Source organism: Somniosus microcephalus, chromosome 8 (genome assembly GCF_052327205.1).
Source record: "Somniosus microcephalus isolate GS21.2 chromosome 8, FLI_Smic_1.0, whole genome shotgun sequence".
NCBI classification, from domain to species: Eukaryota; Metazoa; Chordata; class Chondrichthyes; order Squaliformes; family Somniosidae; genus Somniosus; species Somniosus microcephalus.
Window position 1 is genome coordinate 261614460 of NC_140994.1, and position 20955 is coordinate 261635414.

The 20955-nt window shown below is 49.8% G+C and overlaps 1 protein-coding gene across 1 annotated transcript in view; it reads left to right on the forward strand.

Annotated features, from left to right (window-relative positions):
- Nucleotides 1–1407: 1407 nt before the first annotated feature.
- The window catches only part of gemin5 (gem (nuclear organelle) associated protein 5), a gene marked incomplete at its 5' end in the record, with an annotated part of 81300 nt that continues 61752 nt past the window's right edge, over nt 1408–20955 (forward strand). Inside the window, 5 exons of the mRNA XM_085996200.1 lie at nt 1408–1631; nt 7133–7284; nt 9909–10022; nt 13840–13969; nt 19795–19960. Coding sequence (XP_085852326.1) covers nt 1408–1631; nt 7133–7284; nt 9909–10022; nt 13840–13969; nt 19795–19960 — 786 coding nt within the window. The remainder of the gene's footprint in view (nt 1632–7132; nt 7285–9908; nt 10023–13839; nt 13970–19794; nt 19961–20955) is intronic.

Below are 20955 nucleotides of genomic sequence, written 5' to 3' on the forward strand. Positions count from 1 at the left end.
CAGGGGGTGGGGGCGAGGGGAGAGCGAGGGGTGGGGGCGAGGGAGGGAGAGCGAGGGGTGGGGGCGAGGGAGAGAGCAAGGGGTGGGGCGATGGAGAGAGAGCGAGGGGTGGGGGCGAGGGAGAGAGAGCGAGGGGTGGGGGCGAGGGGAGGAGAGAGCGAGGGGTGGGGGCGAGGGAGAGAGCGAGGGGTGGGGGCGAGGGAGCGAGAGCGAGGGGTGGGGGCGAGGGAGAGAGAGCGAGGGGTGTGGGGGGGAGAGAGCGAGGGGTGGGGGCGGGGGAGAGAAGGCGAGGGAGAGAGAGCGAGGGGGTGGGGGCGGGGGAGAGAGGGCGAGGGAGAGAGAGCGAGGGGTGGGGGGCGAGGGGAGAGAGAGCGAGGGGTGGGGGCGAGGGAGAGAGAGCGAGGGGTGGGGACGAGGGAGAGAGAGCGAGGGGAGGGGGCGAGGGAGAGAGAGCGAGGGGAGTCGGGGGGAGGTTGTGTGTGTGGGTAAGTGTCCAGTCACGGGTTTCCGGCCAGTGTGGTGTGGGGCCGGCTCGATGGATCTTGCAGGTTAATTTGGTTTGTTGGTAAAGGGAAGGTCGGCGATTGGGTGGAAGACAGGAGTGATTAAAGAACAAAGGGATGATGGTGCGAGGCAAAAGGAGGTGATAATGGGACAAGTGGAAAAAACAAAAGGTGGGTCCAGAGGAGGTGTAAATGGCAACAGCGGAATAGCAGAGGGGGAGGGGAGCGTGGAAAATCTGACAAAGCGGAGAGGGTTGCCTTTGCTCGGGAATGGGGAGGATGTCAGGCTGGGAGACCCCAGGGTACAGGCCCCCCTGGATCCCCATCACGAGCAACCCCCCCCCCCCCCCCAACACCCTCGCCGTACAGATTTGGCAACCACACTGTTAGATTATTGACTTTGTACTCTAGATTGAATGGGTGGAGGGAATGGGGGGGGAATTTTGACTTTGGGCGATATTGTAAAACAGACGATATCAATTCAGCACCCGTTATAAATCTCCCCCGATTTTCATATCAGTTGTAGTCGATGGACATGAAACTCTGGAGAGATGTAAAATGGACGGCTGAATCGATATTGCGTGTTTTGTACTGTCGCCCAAAAGTCAAAACCGGGGGTCGTAGTCTCAGGATAAGGGGTCGGCCATTTAGGACTGAGATGAGGAGAAATTTCTTCACTCAGAGGGTGGTGAATCTTTGGAATTCTCTGCCCCAGAGGGCTATGGGGGCTCAGTCGTTGAGTATATTCAAGACAGAGATCGATAGATTTTTGGACTCGAGGGGAATCAATGGATATGGCGATCGGGCGGGAAAGTGGAGTTGAGGTCGAAGATCAACCATGATCTCATTGAATGGCGGAGCAGGCTCGAGGGGCCGAATGGCCGACTCCTGCTCCTAATTCTGATGTTCCTGTGTACAGTTAACGCTGACGTTTTATTTGTTGCAGAGTACCATCACCACCCTCCATTGGTCACCCCTGAAGAAGGAGCTGGTGGTGTCGGGGGATGAGAAGGGGATTGTGATCTGTTGGTGGTACAGCAGAAACGACACCCACAGCTTTTTCCCGGAACCCAGAACCATTTTCTGCCTGTCCTGCTCGCCCCACAATGAAGAGCACGTGGCGGTGGGGTAAGTGGGGGAGCTGCACGCACGACCCGCGCTTTTATTTGGACCCAGCGTTGCCTGTGGGATCCATCGGCCTCGACTGTGGTCAATCTTTATGGAGCTCTTCGAAAAAGAAAGACTTGGATTGCTGCAGCGTCTTTCACCGCTTCAGGACGCCCCAAAACGCTTTACAGCCAATGAAGTACTTTTTGGAGTGTAGTCTCTGCTGTAATGTGGGAAACGCGGCAGTCCATTTGCGCACAGCAAGCTCCCACAAACAGCAATGTGATAATGACCAGATAATCTGTTTTAGTGATGTTGGTTGAGGGATAAATATTGGCCCCAGGACACCGGGGAGAACTCCCCCCTGCTCTTCAAAATGGTGCCTGCGGGATCTTTTACCTCCATCTATAAGGGGTAAGCCATTTAGGACAGAGATGAGGAGGAATTTCTTCACCCAGAGAGTGGTGAACCTGTGGAATTCTCTACCACAGAAGGCCGTTGAGGCCAATTCGTTAAATATATTCAAGAAGGAGTTAGATATATTTCTTAAGGCTAAAGGGATCAAGGGATGTGGGGAGAAAGCAGGGACAGGGTACTGAGTTTGGATGATCAGCCATGATCGCATTGAATGGCGGAGCAGGCTCGAGGGGCCGAATGGCCTACTGCTCCTATCTTCTATGCTTCTATCTGAAAGAGCAGACGGGGCCTTGGTTTAACGTCTCATCCGAAAGACGGCACCTCCGACAGTGCGGCACTCCCTCAGCACTGCACTGGGAGAGTCCGCCTAGCTTTTTGTGCTCAAGTCTCTGGGGTGGGACTTGCACCCAAAACCTGCTGACTCCGAGGCGAAAGAGAGAGTGTGCTACCCACTGAGCCACGGCTCGCATGGTCTGGGTTCAAGTCCCGCTCCAGAGACCTCAGCAGAAAATCTAGGCGGACACTCCCAGTGTTGCAATGTCGGAGGTGCCGTTATTTGGCTGACGGCGCCTTATCACTGCCTCAGCACTTCTGAAAGCACTTTACAGCCAACAGATTATCTTTTGAAGTGCAGTTACAGTTGTTTTGTAGGCAAAAGCTTTGGCCAGTTTGCACACAGCAAGATCCCATAAACAGCTGTGAGATGAATGATCCGTTGGGGATAGTAACAGGCTTCAGGCGGACATATACAGACTAATGAAATGGGCAGACACGTGGCAGATGAAATTTAACGCAGAGAAGTGTGAAGTGATACAGTTTGGTCGGAAGAATGAGGAAACATAGAAGATAGGAGCAGGAGTAGGCCATTCGGCCCCTCGAGCCTGCTCCACCATTCAATGCGATCATGGCTGATCATCCAAATTCAGTACCCTGTCCCTGCTTTCTCCCCATATCCCTTGATCCCTTTAGTCTTAAGAAATATATCCAACTCCTTCTTGAATATATTTAATGAATTGGCCTCTACTGCCTTGTGTGGTAGAGAATTCCACAGGTTCACCACTCTCTGGGTGAAGAAATTCCTCCTCATTTCTGTCCTAAATGGCTTATCCCTTATCCTTAGACTGTGACCCCTGGTTCTGGACTCCCCGACCATCGGGAACATCCTTCCTGCATCTAGTCTGTCCAGTCTTGGTCATTTAATATAGATTGTAAATAGCTGAGGCCCCAACACTGATCCTTGCAGCACCCCACAGTTACAGCCTGCCAACCTGAAAAAGACCCGTTTATCCCTACTCTCTGTTTTCTTTCCGTTAACCAATCCTCTAGTCATGCTACTATATTACCCCCAACCCCAGGAGCCCTTATCTTTTATGTGGCATCTTATCGAATGCCTTTTGGAAATCCAAATATACTACCTCCACTGGTTCCCCTTTATCTACCCTGCTAGTTACATCTTCAGAAAACTCTAATAAATTTATCAAACACAATTTCGCTTTCACAAAACCATGAGAGGCAATGATACAATTTTAAAGGGGGTGCAGGAATAGAGCGACCTGGGGGTGGACGTACACACATCTTTGAAGGTGGCAGGGCAAATTCAGGAAGCTGCTAAAAAGACACGCGGGATCCTTGGCTTTCTAAGTAGAGGCATAGAGTACAAAAGCAAAGAAGTGATGCTAAACCTTTATAAAACATTTATAAGGCTCTAGCTGGAGTATTGTGTTCAGTTCTGGGCTCCACACTTTAGGAAGGATGTCAAGGCCTTGGAGAGGGTGCGGAGGAGATTGACCAGAATGGTACCAGGGAAGAGGGACTTCAGTTATGCGGAGAGACTGGAGAAGCTGGGGTTGTTCTTTGCTTTAGAGCAGAGAAGGTTAAGGGGATACTTAATACAAGTGTTCAAAATCATGAAGGATTTTGATCGAGTGAGTAAGGAGAAATGGTTTCCAGTGGCAGAAGGGTCGGTGACCAGAGGACACAGATTGGAACATAGGAACAGGAGGAGGCCATTCAGCCCCTCGAGCCTGTTCTGTTATTCAATGAGATCAGGGCTGATCTGTGACCTAACTCCATATACCCGCCTTTGGCCCATATCGCTTAATACAGTACCTTTAGTTAACAAAAATCTATCTATCTCCAATTTAAAATTAACAATTGATCCAGCACCAATTGCTGTTTGTGGAAGAGAGTTCCAAACTTCTACCACCCTTTGTGTGTAGAAGTGTTTCCTAATTTCACTCCTGAAAGGACTGGCTCTAATATTTAGACTCTGCCCCCCTAGTCCTAGACTCCCCAACCAGCGGAAATAGTTTCTCTCTCCCTACCCTATCTGTTCCCCTTAATATCTTGAATACTTCGCTCAGATCACCCCTTAACCTTTTAAATTCCAGGGACTACAAGCCCTAGTTTGTGTAATCTCTCCTCGTAATTTAACCCTTGAAGTCCGGGTATCATTCTGGTAAACCTACGCTGCACTCCCTCCAAGGCCAATATATCCTTCCTAAGGTGTGGTGCCCAGAACTGCTCGCAGTGCTCCAGGTGTGGTCTAACCAGGGCTGTGTATAGCCAGCATCACATTAGCCTTTTTGATTATTTTCTGTACCTGTTCATGACATTTTAATGATCTATGTACCTGGACCCCGCAAGTCTCTTTGGACCTCCACTGTTTTTAGCCTTTCACCATTTTGAAAGTCTCCTGTTCTATTGGCCCAGAAATTCGGGTCGGGGGCTTCCCGCGGGTGGAAGCCCCCGACCTGCACTTACCTAGCGCGCCGGCCGTTGAGCCGTGGGCCCGCGTGGGATTCCGATCCTGGGCCTGCTCCGACTGCCGGCGCGCAGTGCTTGCATATCCCAGGGACGCAGTTAGTTCGATGCGCCCCCTGGGATCACGTGGGCCATGGAGAGCCAATCGGAGCAGAGAATGCCCATTCATAAGTCAAAACTTAGACATACGGGCCCCAAAACATCACTAAATCTTCAAATAATTTTTTTTTTTAAATCACTTTTTAAATAAACTATAAATTACATGAAATAACTATAAACAATAATTTAAATTTTTGAAAAAATAATTTATTTTCTAACGGGGCTAAAAATAAACTTACCTTGCTTTAAAGTATTTAAAAATAATAAACCTGTGGAAAAAATGTTTTAATTTTAATTAATTCACCACTTACCTTGTAAAAAGTAGGCCTTACGCCTGCTTTTTACATGTCTAACTTCTGGAGACTTACCTTCCCGGGAAAACCTGCAAAAAAAAACATAAGTTCGATGTGCACGCGCTGCCTCTCCGGCCCACGCGTTCAACCTCTGAACCCCTTCGTTCAGGGGAACGGAAGTTCCGGTTTCCCGCGCATGCGCAGTGGATGCAGGAAACCGGCACTTCCATTGGGCCTACAGGTGAGTACCCCGTGCGGACTCACCCGTGGAGACCTGAAGTTCGTCCAAAGTGGATGACTTCACATTTGCCTACATTGAAATCCATCTGCCACAGTTTTGCCCGTTCACTTAATCTATCGATATCCCTGGGCAATTCTTTAAATTGTGTAAAGATTTAATGTAATGGGCAAAACAACCAGAGGTGACGCGAGGAAAGAAAAATTTATGCAGCGAGTTGTTGTGACCTGGAACGCGCTGCCTGAAAGGGCGGTGGAAGCAGATTCAATAGTAACTTTCAAAAGGGAATTGGATAAATATTGGAACGGGAAAAATTCACAGGGCTCTGGGGAAAGAGCAGGGGGATGTGGGACTAATTGGAGAGCTCTTTCAAAGAGCCGGCACAGGCACAATGGGCCGAATGGCCTCCTTCTGTGCTGTATCATGGTCTGTGCAGCCTCTATTTGCTCATAAGCAGGGCAGCTAGTTAACAGTGATTGAATAAGTGAAATTCTACTTCTATTATCGGAGTTTTGCTGGTTTTGTAGATCAAGTTCTGCGATCCTATCCACAGTGTGGTAAAAATACAAAAGTGCAAACATCCTGGGGGGGTCACCATTGACTAGAAACTTAACTGGACCAGCCACATAAATACTGTGGCTACAAGAGCAGGCCAGAGGCTGGGAATTCTGCGGCGAGTGTCTCACCTCCTGACTCCCCAAAGACTTTCCACCATCTACAAGGCACAAGTCAGGAGTGTGATGGAATACTCTCCACTTGCCTGGATGAGTGCAGCTCCAACAACACTCAAGAAGCTCGACACCATCCAAGACAAATTTCGGATTTCCAGCATCTGCAGTATTTTGCTAGCCTGCTGAGTTTTTCCAGCATTTTCTGTTATTTAAGACAAAGCAGCCCGCTTGATTGGCACCACGTCGGCCACCTTAAACATTCACTCCCTCCACCACCGGCGCACCGTGGCTGCAGTGTGGACCATCTACAAGATGCACTGCAGCAACTCGCCAAGGCTTCAGCAGCACCTCCTAAACCCGCGACCTCTTCCACCTAGAAGGTCAAGGACAGCAGGCGCATGGGAACACCACCACCTCCAAGTTCCCCTCCAAGTCACACACCATCCTGACTTGGAAATATATCGGCCGTTCCTTCATCGTCGCTGGGTCAAAATCCTGGAACTCCCTCCCTAACGGCACTGTGGGAGCACCTTCACCACACGGACTGCAGCGGTTCAAGAAGGCGGCTCACCACCACCTTCTCAAGGGCAACTAGGGATGGGCAATAAATGTCAGTCTTGCCAGTGAGGCCAACTTGCCAATTTGTTTAAAAACTATTGTGCGTAGAGCACAGTTGGGAGCAGTGTCATGCAGTGATTGAGAAATGACCACGTTATTGATTATAAATATTATTAAAGATGAGGATGACATTATAGTACACGAGCTAAAAATGGACTGAGTATATGCTGCAATCGAACAAGGTGATATTAGAGTGGGGTCTGACTGAGAGCATGTTCCTTCATTGTTGCTGGGTTAATAATCCTGGAGCTCGCTCCCTAACAGCACCACCACCTTCTCAAGGGTGACTAGGGATGGGCAATAAATGCCGGCCTTGCCAGCGACGCCTGCAACCCAGGAACGAGCAGAAAAAAAAAATGAGCTTGTCTTACGAGAGGATTTTCTTGCAGTGGTTTAACTTTCTCTCCTCCTCCTTGCCTCCAGGTATAAAGACGGGATGATTGTCATCATCGACATAAACCGGAAGGGGGTAGTCATTCATCGGTTGCGAGGTCACGATGGGGAGATCCACTCCCTCTCCTGGTGCCCGCAGCTCTCTGCGGAGGGGCTCCTGGGTCGCCACGACAACACTTCGGGTAGGACACCGCGTCCCGTTGTTTCTGATGACTACAGTCGCTGCATTAAACGGGCACGTGGCCCGGTCCCTGCCTTCATTAAATCAAACGAACAGCTTTACTCAGTATTCCACTGCCACAGGGCACAGTAATGTAGAATTGCATCGTATTTACAGCACAGAAACAGGCCAGTCGGCCCAACTGGTCTATGCTGGCTTTGGAGCTCCACACAAACCTCCTCCCACCCACCCTGTCAGCAGATCCCTCTATTCTTTTCTCCCTCATGTGTTTATTCAGCTTCCCCTTAAATGCATCGATACTATTCACCTCAACCACTCCCTGTGGTAGCGAGTTCCACATTCTCACCACTCTCTGGGTAAAGAAGTTTCTCCTGAATTCCCTATTGGATTTATTAATGACTATCTTATATTTATGGCCCCTAGTTTTGGACTCACCCACAAGTGGAAACATCATCATCTTCTCAGACAGTCCCTCGGAACCGAGGATGACTTGCTTCCACATTAAAAATGAGTTCTCAGGTGACTGATGAGTCCAATGCGGGACCTACAGTCTCTGTCACAGGTGGGGCAGACGGTGGTTGAAGGGGCGGGTGGGTGGGGTGCTTGGGTTGACGTGCGCTCCTTCCACTGTTTGCGCTTGGTTTCCGCTTGCTCCCGGCGAAGAGACTCGAGGTGTTCGGCGCCTTCCCGGATGCTTCTCCTCCACTTTGTGCGGTCTTGGGCCAGGGATTCCCAGGTGTCGGTGGGGATGTCGCACTTTTTCAAGGAGGCTTTGAGGGTGTCCTCGAAGCGTTTCCTCTGCCCACCTGGGGCTAGCTTGCCGTGTCGGAGCTCCGAGTAGAGCGCTTGTTTTGGGAGTCTCGTATCAGGCATGCGGACGATGTGACCCGTCCATCGGAGCTGATCGAGCATGGTCAAAGCTTCGATGCTGGGGATGTTAGCCTGAGCGAGAACACTGACATTGGTGCGCCTATCCTGCCAATGGATTTGCAGGATCTTGCGGCGGCAGCATTGGTGGTACCTCTCCAGTGCTTTGAGGTGCCTGTGGAAGTGAAAACATCTTCTCTACGTCTACCCTATCGAGCCCCTTCATAATCTTAATGACCTCTATCAGGTCAACCATTAGTCTTTTTTCTGGAGAAAAGAGCCCCAGCCTGTTCAGTCTTTACTGATGGGTATCACCTCAGTTCTGGCACTATCCATGTAAATCTGTTTTTGCACCTCCTCCAGTGCCTCTATCATTTTTGTAATATGGAGACCAGAACTGTACACAGTAACTCCAAGAGTGGTCGAACAAGTGTGGTCTTCAATGCAAGTGTAGATAAATTGTCTGCTTTTCAATTTTTTTCATCTAGAAATTAACCTCAGTAATTTGCAATTTTTATGGCACTTTTTTTTCCCTGTAGGGGGCGCTCTGCTGAGATTGGGGTCAAAGCCTGTTGTTGGGACAGTGTAGAGGGAGCTTTACTCTGTATCTAACCCGTGCTGTACCTGCCTTGGGAGTGTTTGAAGGGACAGTGTAGAGGGAGCTTTACTCTGTATCTAACCCGTGCTGTACCTGCCCTGGGAGTGTTTGATGGGACAGTGTAGAGGGAGCTTTATTCTGTCTCTAACCCGTGCTGTACCTGCCCTGGGAGTGTTTGATGGGACAGTGTAGAGGGAGCTTTACTCTGTATCTAACCCGTGCTGTACCTGCCCTGGGAGTGTTTGATGGGACAGTGTAGAGGGAGCTTTACTCTGTATCTAACCCGTGCTGTACCTGCCCTGGGAGTGTTTGATGGGACAGTGTAGAGGGAGCTTTACTCTGTATCTAACCCGTGCTGTACCTGCCCTGGGAGTGTTTGATGGGACAGTGTAGAGGGAGCTTTACTCTGTATCTAACCCATGCTGTACCTGCCCTGGGAGTGTTTGATGGGACAGTGTAGAGGGAGCTTTACTCTGTATCTAACCCGTGCTGTACCTGCCCTGGGAGTGTTTGATGGGACAGCGTAGAGGGAGCTTTACTCTGTATCTAACCCGTGCTGTACCTGCCCTGGGAGTGTTTGATGGGACAGTGTAGAGGGAGCTTTACTCTGTATCTAACCCATGCTGTACCTGCCCTGGGAGTGTTTGATGGGACAGTGTAGAGGTAGATTTACTCTGTATCTAACCCGTGCTGTACCTGCCCTGGGAGTGTTTGATGAGACAGTGTAGAGGGAGCGTTACTCTGTATCTAACCCGTGCTGTACCTGCCCTGGGAGTGTTTGATGGGACAGTGTAGAGGTAGATTTACTCTGTATCTAACCCGTGCTGTACCCGCCCTGGGAGTGTTTGATGGGACAGTGTAGAGGGAGCTTTACTCTGTATCTAACCCGTGCTGTACCTGCCCTGGGAGTGTTTGAAGGGACAGTGTAGAGGGAGCTTTACTCTGTATCTAACCCGTGCTGTACCTGCCCTGGGAGTGTTTGATGGGACAGTGTAGAGGGAGCTTTACTCTGTATCTAACCCGTGCTGTACCTGCCCTGGGAGTGTTTGATGGCTTTTTATGCCTGAAATGGAATCGATTTCCTTTGCCACCACCGACGCACCTCACCTTGACACACCGTATGTAATTGAAATCGGTAATATTTTAATTTTGTCTCTTAGTAACAGATGGGCTGAATGGCGAGCTGGTGAAAGAGGGCGCTGTGCGCAGCTGCTTCCTGGCATCTGGGAGCAAGGACCAGACTGTCCGCATCTGGAACGCCTCAAAAGGCAAAGGTAAGTCTCGCTTCCCTGTCGTTTTTAAAAGTACTTTTTTTCCCCCCAAAAGTATGGCCCTGAGCAAATGTTTCAGCTTGCCCTACGCCTGGAAGGAGTTTGGCCTTTCTAGTGGCGGGTGGGGTCGGCAGATGTCTTTGCTCGTGTCCAGCGCTGAAGACCTCTCTTCAAAGCGCGTCTTCGTTCCCTACGAGCAGGAGGGCGATTGTTACTGTTCTCCCCGGTGTCCCGGGGCCAATATTCATCCCCCAACCAACATCACTAAAAACAGATGATCCGGTCATTATCACATTGCTGTTTGTGGGAGCTTGCTGTGCGTTTCCTACATTACAACACTGACCTCACTTCAAAAAGTACTTCATTGGCTGTAAAGTGCTTTGGGATGTCCTGAGGTGCTGAAAGGCGCTATAGAGATGCAAGCCTTTCTGTTAAATTGATTTCCTGCTGCTGTCCCCTTTGCTCTGTCTTGCATTTTAATAGCGCCTTTCACGACCTCACACCATCCCCAAAGCGTTTAAAGCTAATCAAGTTTTTTGAAGTGTAATTGCTATTGTAATGCAGGGAACATGGCTTCCATTTTTTTCACAGCAAGATCCCTAAAACAGCAGTGTGATAATGACCAGATGATTTTTTTAGTGATGTTGGTTGAGGGATAAATATTGGCCCCAGGACACCGGGGAGAACTCCCCCTGCTCTTCTTCGAAATAGTGGCCGTGGGACAATATGTTAGGTTTCATTTGACTACAACTCCTCTGAGGGAGCGCTGCACTGTCGGAGGGGCAGTACTGAGGGAACGCCGCACTGTCGGAGGGGCAGTACTGAGGGAGCGCCGCACTGTCGGAGGGGCAGTACTGAGGGAGCGCCGCACTGTCGGAGGGGCAGTACTGAGGGAGCGCCGCACTGTCGGAGGGGCAGTACTGAGGGAGCGCCGCACTGTCGGAGGGGCAGTACTGAGGGAGTGCTGCACTGTCGGAGGGGCAGTACTGAGGGAGCGCTGCACTGTCGGAGGGGCAGTACTGAGGGAGCGCTGCACTGTCGGAGGGGCAGTACTGAGGGAGCGCCGTACTGAGGGAGTGCTGCACTGTCGGCGGGGCAGTACTGAGGGAGCGCCGCACTGTCGGAGGGGCAGTACTGAGGGAGCGCCGCACTGTCGGAGGGGCCGTCTTTCGGATGAGACGTTAAACGAAGGCCCTGTCCACCCTCCGCGAGATAGCTTGGGATGCTTTTCTGCATTAAAGGAGCTATATAAATGCAAGTTGTTCTTCATGGAAGATCATGCATATAGTGCCTGGTGATTACATGTAAGTGTTACTTTAACAACCTGTTGCATTAAACAAGTTAAAGCGACGAGCCACATCTCGGAGATAAACAGATATAAAAAATATGAAGACTTACGATTTGAAACGCGATAGCTCCCTTCAGCTCTTCCAAACAAACCCACAAATGCTGCACAGCTGAAAAATTTAACAAAAGCAAAATACCGCGGATGCTGGAGACCTGAAATAAAAACAGGAAATGCTGGACAGGTCAGGCAGCATCTGTGGGGAGAGAAACAAGAGTGAACGTTTCAGGGCGATGACCCAATCGCGGGAAAGATAAAGACTGCTTAAAGGCCGAGTGGGACTTCAGTGAAGTGACGCGATCAATGTTCCCATTGAGCTGCACGGCCGCGCTGCGATCTGGACGTCCCTCGCAGCCGGGCACCGGCTTTTAAATGGAACAACCGCGCAGGCTGTTAAAGGGGCCGTGTACCCAAAAAAAATTCAAGCGTTTATTTCTAGCGGGATAGAATTGAAAAGTAGGGAAGTTATGCCAAAGCTGTATCGAACCTTGGTTAGACCACACTTGGACTACAGAACTACAGTTCTGGTCGCCATATTATAAAAAGGATATAGAGGCACTGGAGAGGGTGCAGAGAAGATTTACAAGGATGGTACCAGAAATGCGAGGTTATACCTGTCAGGAAAGGATGAACAGGCTGGGTCTCTTTTCTGGTGGGGGGGGGGGGGGGCGGTGGTGGAAAGAAGGCTGAGGTCTTTAAAATTATGAAAGGTTTTGATAGAGTAGACACAGAGAGAATGTTTCCACTTGTGGGGAGGAGCATAACTAGAGGCCATCAATATAAGATAGTCACCAAGAAATCCAATAGGGAATTCAGGAGAAACTTCTTTACCCAGAGAGTGGTGAGAATGTGGAACTCGCTACCACAGGGAGTGGTCGAGGCGAATAGTATCGATGCATTTAAGGGGAGGCTAGACAAACGCATGAGGGAGAAGGGAATAGAGGGTTACGCTGATAGTTAGATGAGGAAAGACGGGAAGAGGCTCGAGTGGAGCATAAACGCTGGCGTGGACTGGTTGGGACGAATGGCCTGTTTCTGTGCCGTGTATCATATGTAATCCTATGGAACATTGGACATGATTCCAACAATGAAGGGGAAGTTTAAGACTGATGTCAGGAAATTCTTTTTTACATGTAGAGGGATCAATAGATTCCCTGGAAGACCATTGGGGGTGAAAACCCTGGGATTTCTTCAGGAAAAATTGGATGAGGAAACAGAGGAACTTTAGGATGCTGCTCAATGCTTGAATTTTGATGGGCCGAATGGCCTTCCTTAGCTATAACTATCTTCAGAATAAGTAGTTACTCTAATGTAATAGGTGTTAGCTATGGCTCATGGCTCAGAAGGTTGTGGGTTCAAGTCCCACTCCAGAGACTTGAGCACATAATCTAGGCTGGCACTCCCAGTGCAGTGCTGAGGGAGCGCTGCACTGTCTGAGGTGCCATCTTTTGGGTGAGAGCTTGAACAGAGGCCCCGTCTGCTCTCTCAGGTGGCCGTTAACTATCCCGCGGCCACTATTTCGAAGAAGAGCAGGGGAGGAGTTCTCCCCGGTGTCCTGGGGGCCAATCTTTATCCCTCAACCAACATCACTAAAAATAGATGATCTGGTCATTATCACATTGCTATTTGTGGGATCTTGCTGTGCGCAAATTGGCTGCTGCGTTTCCTAGATTACAACAGTGACTGCACTTCAAAAAGCACTTCATTGGCTGTAAGGCGCTTTGGGGTGTCCCGAGTTCGTGAAAGGCGCTATAGAAATGCAAGTCTTTACTTAAAGGAGAGTTAAATTGCATGTGGTTCGAATGTAGGATTCCCCCAAATTAAATACTGCAGTATGATCACTGGAAGAGTTTAGTCTTTTGGTAACGGTGTGTCACAGTAAATCTCACACTTGGTCCAATGCACTTGAGCCTTAGAATCATAGAATCGGAGAAGTTTACGGCACAGAAGGAGGCCATTCGGCCCATCGTGTCAGCGCTGGCTGACAAAGAGCCGTCCAGCCTAATCCCACTTTCCAGCTCTTGGTCTGTAGCCCTGGAGGTTACGGCACTTCAGGTGCATATCCAAATGTGATGAGGGTTTCTGCCTCTCCCACCCTTTCAGGCAGTGAGTTCCAGACCCCCACCACCCTCTGGGGGGGGAAAAAGTCCTCCTCAACTCCCCTCTAAACCTCCAACCAATTACTTTCAATCTATGCCCCCTGGTTATTAACCTCTCTGCTAAGGGAAATAGGTCCTTCCTATCCACTCTTATTGAGGCCCCTCATAATTTTATACACCTCAATTAAATCTCCCCTCAGCCTCCTCTGTTCCAGAGAAAACAACCCCAGCCTCTCCAATCTTTCCTCATCGCTAAAATTCTCCAGTCCTGGCAACGTCCTCGTAAATCTCCTCTGCACCCTCTCGAGTGCGATCGCATCTTTTTCCTCGTGCAGAGCGGATGGCTAATTGGGATCTTGAATGCCTTTCCCTCTAGGTGTGATGACTCTGAAGTTGCCGTCGCTGAAGCGAAGGGGAGGGTCGGACGTGGGAATGAAGGAGCGGATTTGGCTGACGGTGCACTGGCCTCGAGGCCGTCCCACCCAGCTGGTCTCCAGCAGCTTCGGGTAAGGAGCTCGCCGGGGTTTCCACGCCTGTTGACGCAAGCTGCTGATACTGCGTTTTGAATTTTCCGAATTTTAACACGGGAAGCGCGCAACAGCGTTGACCTCGGCACAGCGCGGATTGACCGGCATGATACCGGGGCTGCCGGGGTTTCAATGATGAGGGCAGGTCGCGTGGACTGGACTTGTGTTCCTCATGAGTTTATAAGATTGAGGGGTGATCTAATCGAGGTGTTTGAAATGATTTCAAGGGGTTGATGGGAGAAACTATTTCCTGTGGTGGATGGAGTCCAGAACTTGAGTATTGTGTGCAGTTTTGGTCACCTTATCTGAGGAAGGATGTTCTTGCCATGGAGGGAGTGCAGCGAAGATTCACCAGGCTGATACCTGGGATGGCAGGAATGACGTATGAGGAGAGATTGGGTCGATTGGGCTTGTATTCGCTGGAGTTTAGAAGAATGAGAGGGGATCTCATTGAAACTTATAAAATTCTAACAGGACTGGACAGACTAGATGCAGGAAGGATGTTCCCGATGGTCGGGGAGTCCAGAACCAGGGGTCACAGTCGAAGGATAAGGGCTCACACAACACCAGGTTATAGTCCAACAGCTTTATTTGAAATCACAAGCTTTCGGAGCGCTGCTCCTTCGTCAGGTGAAGTGGAGAAATGCATAAAGACACAGCTTATATAGTCAGAGAATCATGTCACGCTACATGTAACCCCACCTGACGCAGGGTCATCCAGACTCGAGTCGACATTGTTTGTTCTCTCTACACAGATGCGGCCGGACCTGCTGTGATTTCCAGCAAAAAAAATGTTTTTTGTCTTTTTTTGTTTTTCATACAGACCCCAGCATCTGCAATATTTGACCCCTTGTGACCCCACCTCATTGTTCTTTGATGTAATGTTTTCCTGACTGACCTGTTTGGACACCATTCACACCTTTGATTGCTGTGATTATCTCTCTGCCGAGGTGTGATAAATGGCAGTTAGAAAGATTACCTGTAAACATCTGACCGCATTCTCTGACTATATAAGCTGTGCCTATATGCATCTCTCCACTTCACCTGACGAAGGAGCAGCGCTCCGAAAGCTTGTGATTTCAAGTAAAGCTGTTGGACTATAACCTGGTGTTGTGTGACTTCTTACATTTGTCCACCCCAGTCCAACTCCACATCTCCACACTAAGGATAAGGGATAAGCCATTTAGGACTGAGATGAGGAGGAATTTCTTCACCCAGAGAGTGGTGAACCTGTGGAATTCTCTACCACAGAATGCAGTGGAGGCCAATTCATTAAATATATTCAAGAAGGAGTTAGATATATTTCTTAAGGCTAAAGGGATCAAGGGATATGGGGAGAAAGCAGGGACAGGGTGCTGAGTTTGGATGATCAGCCATGATCTCATTAAATGGCGGAGCAGGCTCGAGGGGCCGAATGGCCTACTCCTGCTCCTATCTTCTATGTTTAAAATCGGGGCTTGGCGGGGGGGGGGGGGGGGGGGGCGAACGGGACTTGGTGTGAGTTAGGATAGGGGACAGCGGAGCTTTGGGATGAGCTCGAGTTTATGGAGGATGGAAGATGGGAGGCCGGCCTGGGGAACGTTGGAACAGTCGAGTCCAGAGGTAACAAAGCTGTGGATTGTTGTAATGCAGTTCTGGAATTATGGAGGGGTTTAATGGATTGTACAGTCCCTCCAATTAGTCGCATGGTTGCATTCCCAAGCCCTTGTTTTCCTGGACCTGTGGATGACTATTGATACTAATAATACAGGCGTGGGGGTGAACGGTGGTGTGCACCGAACATGGAGCAATAGTTTATGCAAAACCTTAAATCTACAAACATTAAATTATGTATAAAGAAAAAGCAATGTTACTGACTCAACGCAGTCGCTCACTAGATTGATTCCTGGGATGAGAGGGCTGTCCTATGAGGAGAGATTGAGTAGAATGGGCCGATACTCTCTGGGGTTTAGAAGAATGAGAGGTGATCTCATTGAAACATACAAGATTCTGAGGGGGATTGACCGGGTAGAATCACAGAATGGTTACAGCACAGACGGAGGCCATTCGGCCCGTCGAGCCCGTGCCGGCTCTCTACAAGAGCACTTCAGCCAGTCCCACTCCCCCGCCCTTTCCCCGTAGCCCTGCAAATTCTTTTCCTTCAGGTACTTATCCAACTCCCTTTTGAAAGCCGTGATTGAATCTGCCTCCACCGCCCTTTCAGGCAGTGCATTCCAGATCCTAACCACTCGCTGCGTAAAACAGTTTTACCTCATGTCGCCTTTGGTTCTTCTGCCAATCACCTTAAATCTGTGCCCTCTGGTTCTCGACCCCTTCGCCAATGGGAACAGTTTCTCTCTACTCTGCCTAGACCCCTCATGATTTTGAACACCTCTATCAAATCTCCTCTCGACCTTCTCTGTTCTAAGGAGAACAACCCCAGCCTCTCCAGTCTATCCATGTAACTGAAGTCCCTCATCCCTGGAATCATTCTCATAAATCTCTTCTGCACCCTCTCTAAGGCCTTCACATCCTTCCTAAAGTGCGATGCCCAGAATTGGACACAATACTCCAGTTGAGGCCGAACCAGTGTTTTATAAAGGTTCTTCATAATTTCCACACTTTTGTACTCTATACCTTTATTTATGAAGCCCAGGATCCCATCTTTTTTAACCGCTTTCTCAACCTGCCCTGCCGCCTTCAATGATTTGTGCACACATACCCCCAGGTCTCTTTGATCATGCACCCCTTTTAGGATTGTACCCTTTAGTTTATATTGCCTCTCCTCATTCTTTCTACCAAAGTGTATCACTTTGCACTTTTCTGCGTTAAATTTCATCTGCCACGTGTCCGCCCATTTCACCAGCCTGTCTATGTCCTCTTGAAGTCTGTCACTATCCTCCTCACTGTTCACTATACTTCCAAGTTTTGTGTCATCTGCAAATTTTGAAATTGTGCCCTGTACACCCACGCCCAAGTCATTAATATATATCAAGAAAAAGCAGTGGTCCTAGAACCGACCCCTGGGGAACACCACTGTATACCTTCCTCCAGTCCGAAAAACAACCGTTCACCACTGCTCTCTGTTTCCTGTCACTGAGCCAATTCTGTATCCATGCTGCCACTGTCCCTTTTATTCTATGGGCTTCAACTTTGCTGACAAGCCTATTATGTGGCACTTTGTCGAACGTCTTTTGGAAATCCATGTACACCACATCAACCACATTGCCCTCATCAACCCTCTCTGTTACCTCAGCAAAAAATTCAATCAAGTTGGTTAAACACGTTTTGCCATTAACAAACCCGTGCTGGCTTTCTTTAATTAATCCACACTTGTCCAAGCGACTGTAAATTTTGCCCCAGATTATTGTTTCTAAAAGCTTCCTCACTACCGAGGTTAAACTGACTGGTCCGTAGTTGCTGGGTTTATCTTTACACCCTCTTTTGAACAAGGGTGTAACATTTGTAATTCTCCAGTCCTCTGGCACCACCCCCGTATCTAAGGAGGATTGGAATATTATGGCCAGTACCTCCGCGATTTCCTCCTTAACCTGCCTCAGCATCCTGGTGACTTATCTACTTTAAGTACAGCCAGCCTTTCTGGTATCTCCTCTTTATCAATTTTTATCCCATCCAGTATCTCCTCTACCTCCTCCTTCACTCTGTCTTTGGCAGCATCTTCTTCCTTGGTGAAGACAGATGCAAAGTACACATTTAGCACCTCAGCCATGCCCTCTGCCTCCACGCGTAGGTCTCCTTTTTGGTCCCGAATCGGCCCCACCCCTCCTCTTACTACCTGTTTACTATTTATATGCCTACAGAAGACTTTTGGATTATCTTTTATGTTAGCTGCCAATCTATTCTCATACCCTCTCTTTGCCCCTCTTATTTTCTTTTTCACTTCTCTGAACTTTCTATATTTAGTCTGGTGTTGGGAGATTATTTCCCCCTGGCTGGAGAGTCTAGAACCAGGGGCCACAGTCTCAGGATAAGGGGTCGGCCATTTAGGACTGAGATGAGGAGGAATTTCTTCACTCAGAGGGTGGTGAATCTTTGGAATTCTCTACCCCAGAGGGCTGTGGAGGCTCAGTCGTTGAGTTATTCGAGACCGAGATCGATAGATTTTTGAACTCGAGGCGAATCAAGGGATATGGGGATTGGGCGGGAAAGTGTAGTTGAGTTCGAAGATCAGCCATGACCTTATTGAATGGTGGCGCAGGCTCGAGGGGCTGAATGGCCAACTCCTCCTAATTCTTGTATTTCAATGTGTTGCTTTCCAACCAATTTGAGCAGGCGGGAGTTATACTGCTGCCTGCCCACAAGGAGAATGGGTGAAAAAAATTCACCTGCTGGAGGCGGTTTGGCTCCCTGAGGTTGAAACTCGCTCAGGAGTTAGAAACCCAATCTGGTGTCCACCTTTCATGCTGCCTGTTTATTTCTGCATTGCTGTCTGCTCAGTGACTGGCGCTTGGAGTATTGCAGCACCCAAGGAATCCTTTGGAGTGCAGCCATGTATAAAGGAGTTGGCAGGGGGACACATCGGGGGCAGTTCTGAGGATAGTGAGGGTGTAAACCCATGGCCAAACCAAAATTTGGTTTTGGGTTGCGAACCATCCCCTTCGCTCCCTCATCGCTAGAGAAGAGAAGGCTGTGGGGTGACCTGATAGAGGTCATTAAAATTATGAAAGGGGGTTTGATACGTAGAGAAGAGGTTTCCACTTGTGATTGGGGGGCTGCGGGGAGAGACCAAAACTAGGGTCCAGAAATATAAGATAGTAAGGAATTCAGGAGAAACCTCTTGCCCAGCGAGTGGTGAGAAAAGGGCAGCATGGTGGCATAGTGGTTAGCACTGTTGCCTCACAGCGCCAGGGACCCGGGTTCGAATCCGGCCTCAGGCGACTGTCTGTGTGGAGTTTGCACATTCTCCCCGTGTTTGCGTGGGTTTCCTCCGGGTGCTCCGGTTTCCTCCCACAGTCCAAAGATGTGCGGGTTAGGTTGATTGGCTATGATAAATTGACCCTTAGTGTTAGGGGGATTAAATACGTGGGGTTAGGGGGATTAAATACGTGGGGTTACGGGGATAGGGTGGGATATGTGTTGGTGTAGGGGTTACGGGGATCGGGTGGGATATGTGTCGGTGCAGGCTCGATGGGCCGAAATGGCCTCTATCTGCACTGTGGGGTTTCTGTGATTTCTGTGAATGTGGAACTCGCTACCACAGGGAGTGGTTGAGGCAAATAGCACGGATGCATTTAAGAGGAGGCTGGATAAACACGAGGGAGAAACAAATACAGCACTGCAAGGTCTATAGCTATAGCAACAGCTTCAGCTAGAGACCGACTCTTTAGAAGCTGTTGCTAAGCAACAGTGTTTGATGTCAGATACGGAGATTAAAATCTCCGTATGCTTCAACATTAACTTTGTATGTCCGGCAGTTTTGATATATCGGCAACACGCCGGTCCCGTTGGTACCGGATATCGCAAAGTTTCCTGCAGAAGGATATGCTGATAGAAAAAGAAAATACTGCAGATGCTGGAAACCTGAAATAAAAACAGAAAATGCTGGAAACACTCAGCAGGTCAGGCAGCATCTGTGGAGAGAGAAACAGAGTTAACGTTTCAGGTCGATGACCTTTCTGTTTCTCTCTTCACAGATGCCGCCTGACCTGCTGAGTATCTCCAGCATTTTCTGTTTTTATATTAGAGGGATATGCTGATGGGGTGAGACGAGGAGGGGTGGGAGGAGGCTTGTGCGGAGCGTGTTGGGCCGAATGGCCTGTTTCTGTGCGGTAATGTAACCGGATGCCGATTGCCTTTGTTCGCAGCGGGGAGCTGCTGCTCTGGGACCTGACCAAGTCGGGGAAGCAGAAGTGGACACTGCTGGGGCCGTCGTCGGAGGGACAGAACCACAGCAGGATTGTCTTCAACTTGAGCTCGGTCTGCCTCCAGGACAACCGCCAGCTGCTGCTCTCCACCTCGATGGACCGAGACGTGAGCGCTTCAAACCCTGTCTGAGCCTGGCCCGCCTTGCCTGAGAACACAGTCACTTCCCGGCGTCTCTTACTGTCACCTGTGAACAAGCGTTCGAGGCCACTTTCTATAAACTCTCGGTTTGGTCGATAATGTATTCAATTTGCTGTGCAGCCCACGCACCTTCCCCTCATCACTGCCAGCCACCCGGATCGGGCAAATGGCACCAACCCGTGGTCCCTCTCATTTTGTTTGTGGCTGAGCGTTCCGTTCAAATTACCGTGCACGAGCGGTTCTCCTCATTGGAAGGGTGGCTTCTCTCTCCCCCCCCCCCCCCCCCACCCCGTGGCTCTCTTCCCCGCCCCCCCCCCCCCCCCCCCGTGGCTCTCTCTCTTCCCCCCCCCCCCCCCCCCCCCAAAACCCCGTGGCTCTCTTCCCCGCACCCCCCCCCCCCCCCCCCCCCCGTGGCGCGCTCTCCCCGTGGTGCGCCCTCCCTGTCTCTCTGGTGCTCTCTCGCGCTCGCCCCCCGCCGCGCTCTCTCTGGGCCCGCACCAACATGGTTGACTCTTTGCTGCCCTCTGAGGTGGTCTAGAAAGCTATTCCATTGTATCTCCACTGTTCGCTGGTGGCTCAGGATGAACGCTCAGGGCATCTGGGGGATGAGCAATAAATGCCGGCATTTCCAGCGACGCCCACATCCCAAGAATGAATAAAAATAGTCAGGATGGTGTGTGACTTAAAAGGTCAAGCATTTAGTGTCGGGAAACATTGCGGCCAGATCTGGATTGGCATTTGTCACAGAATCATAGAAATTTATAGCAATGAAGGAGGCCATTCGGCCCATCGTGTCCGCGTCAGCCGACAAAGAGCTCTCCAGCCTAATCCCACTTTCCAGCTCTTGGTCTGTAGCCCTGTAGGTTACGGCACTTCAAGTGCATATCCAAGTACTTTTTAAATGTGATGAGGGTTTCTGCCTCTACCACCCTTTCAGGCAGTGAGTTCCAGACCCCCACCAC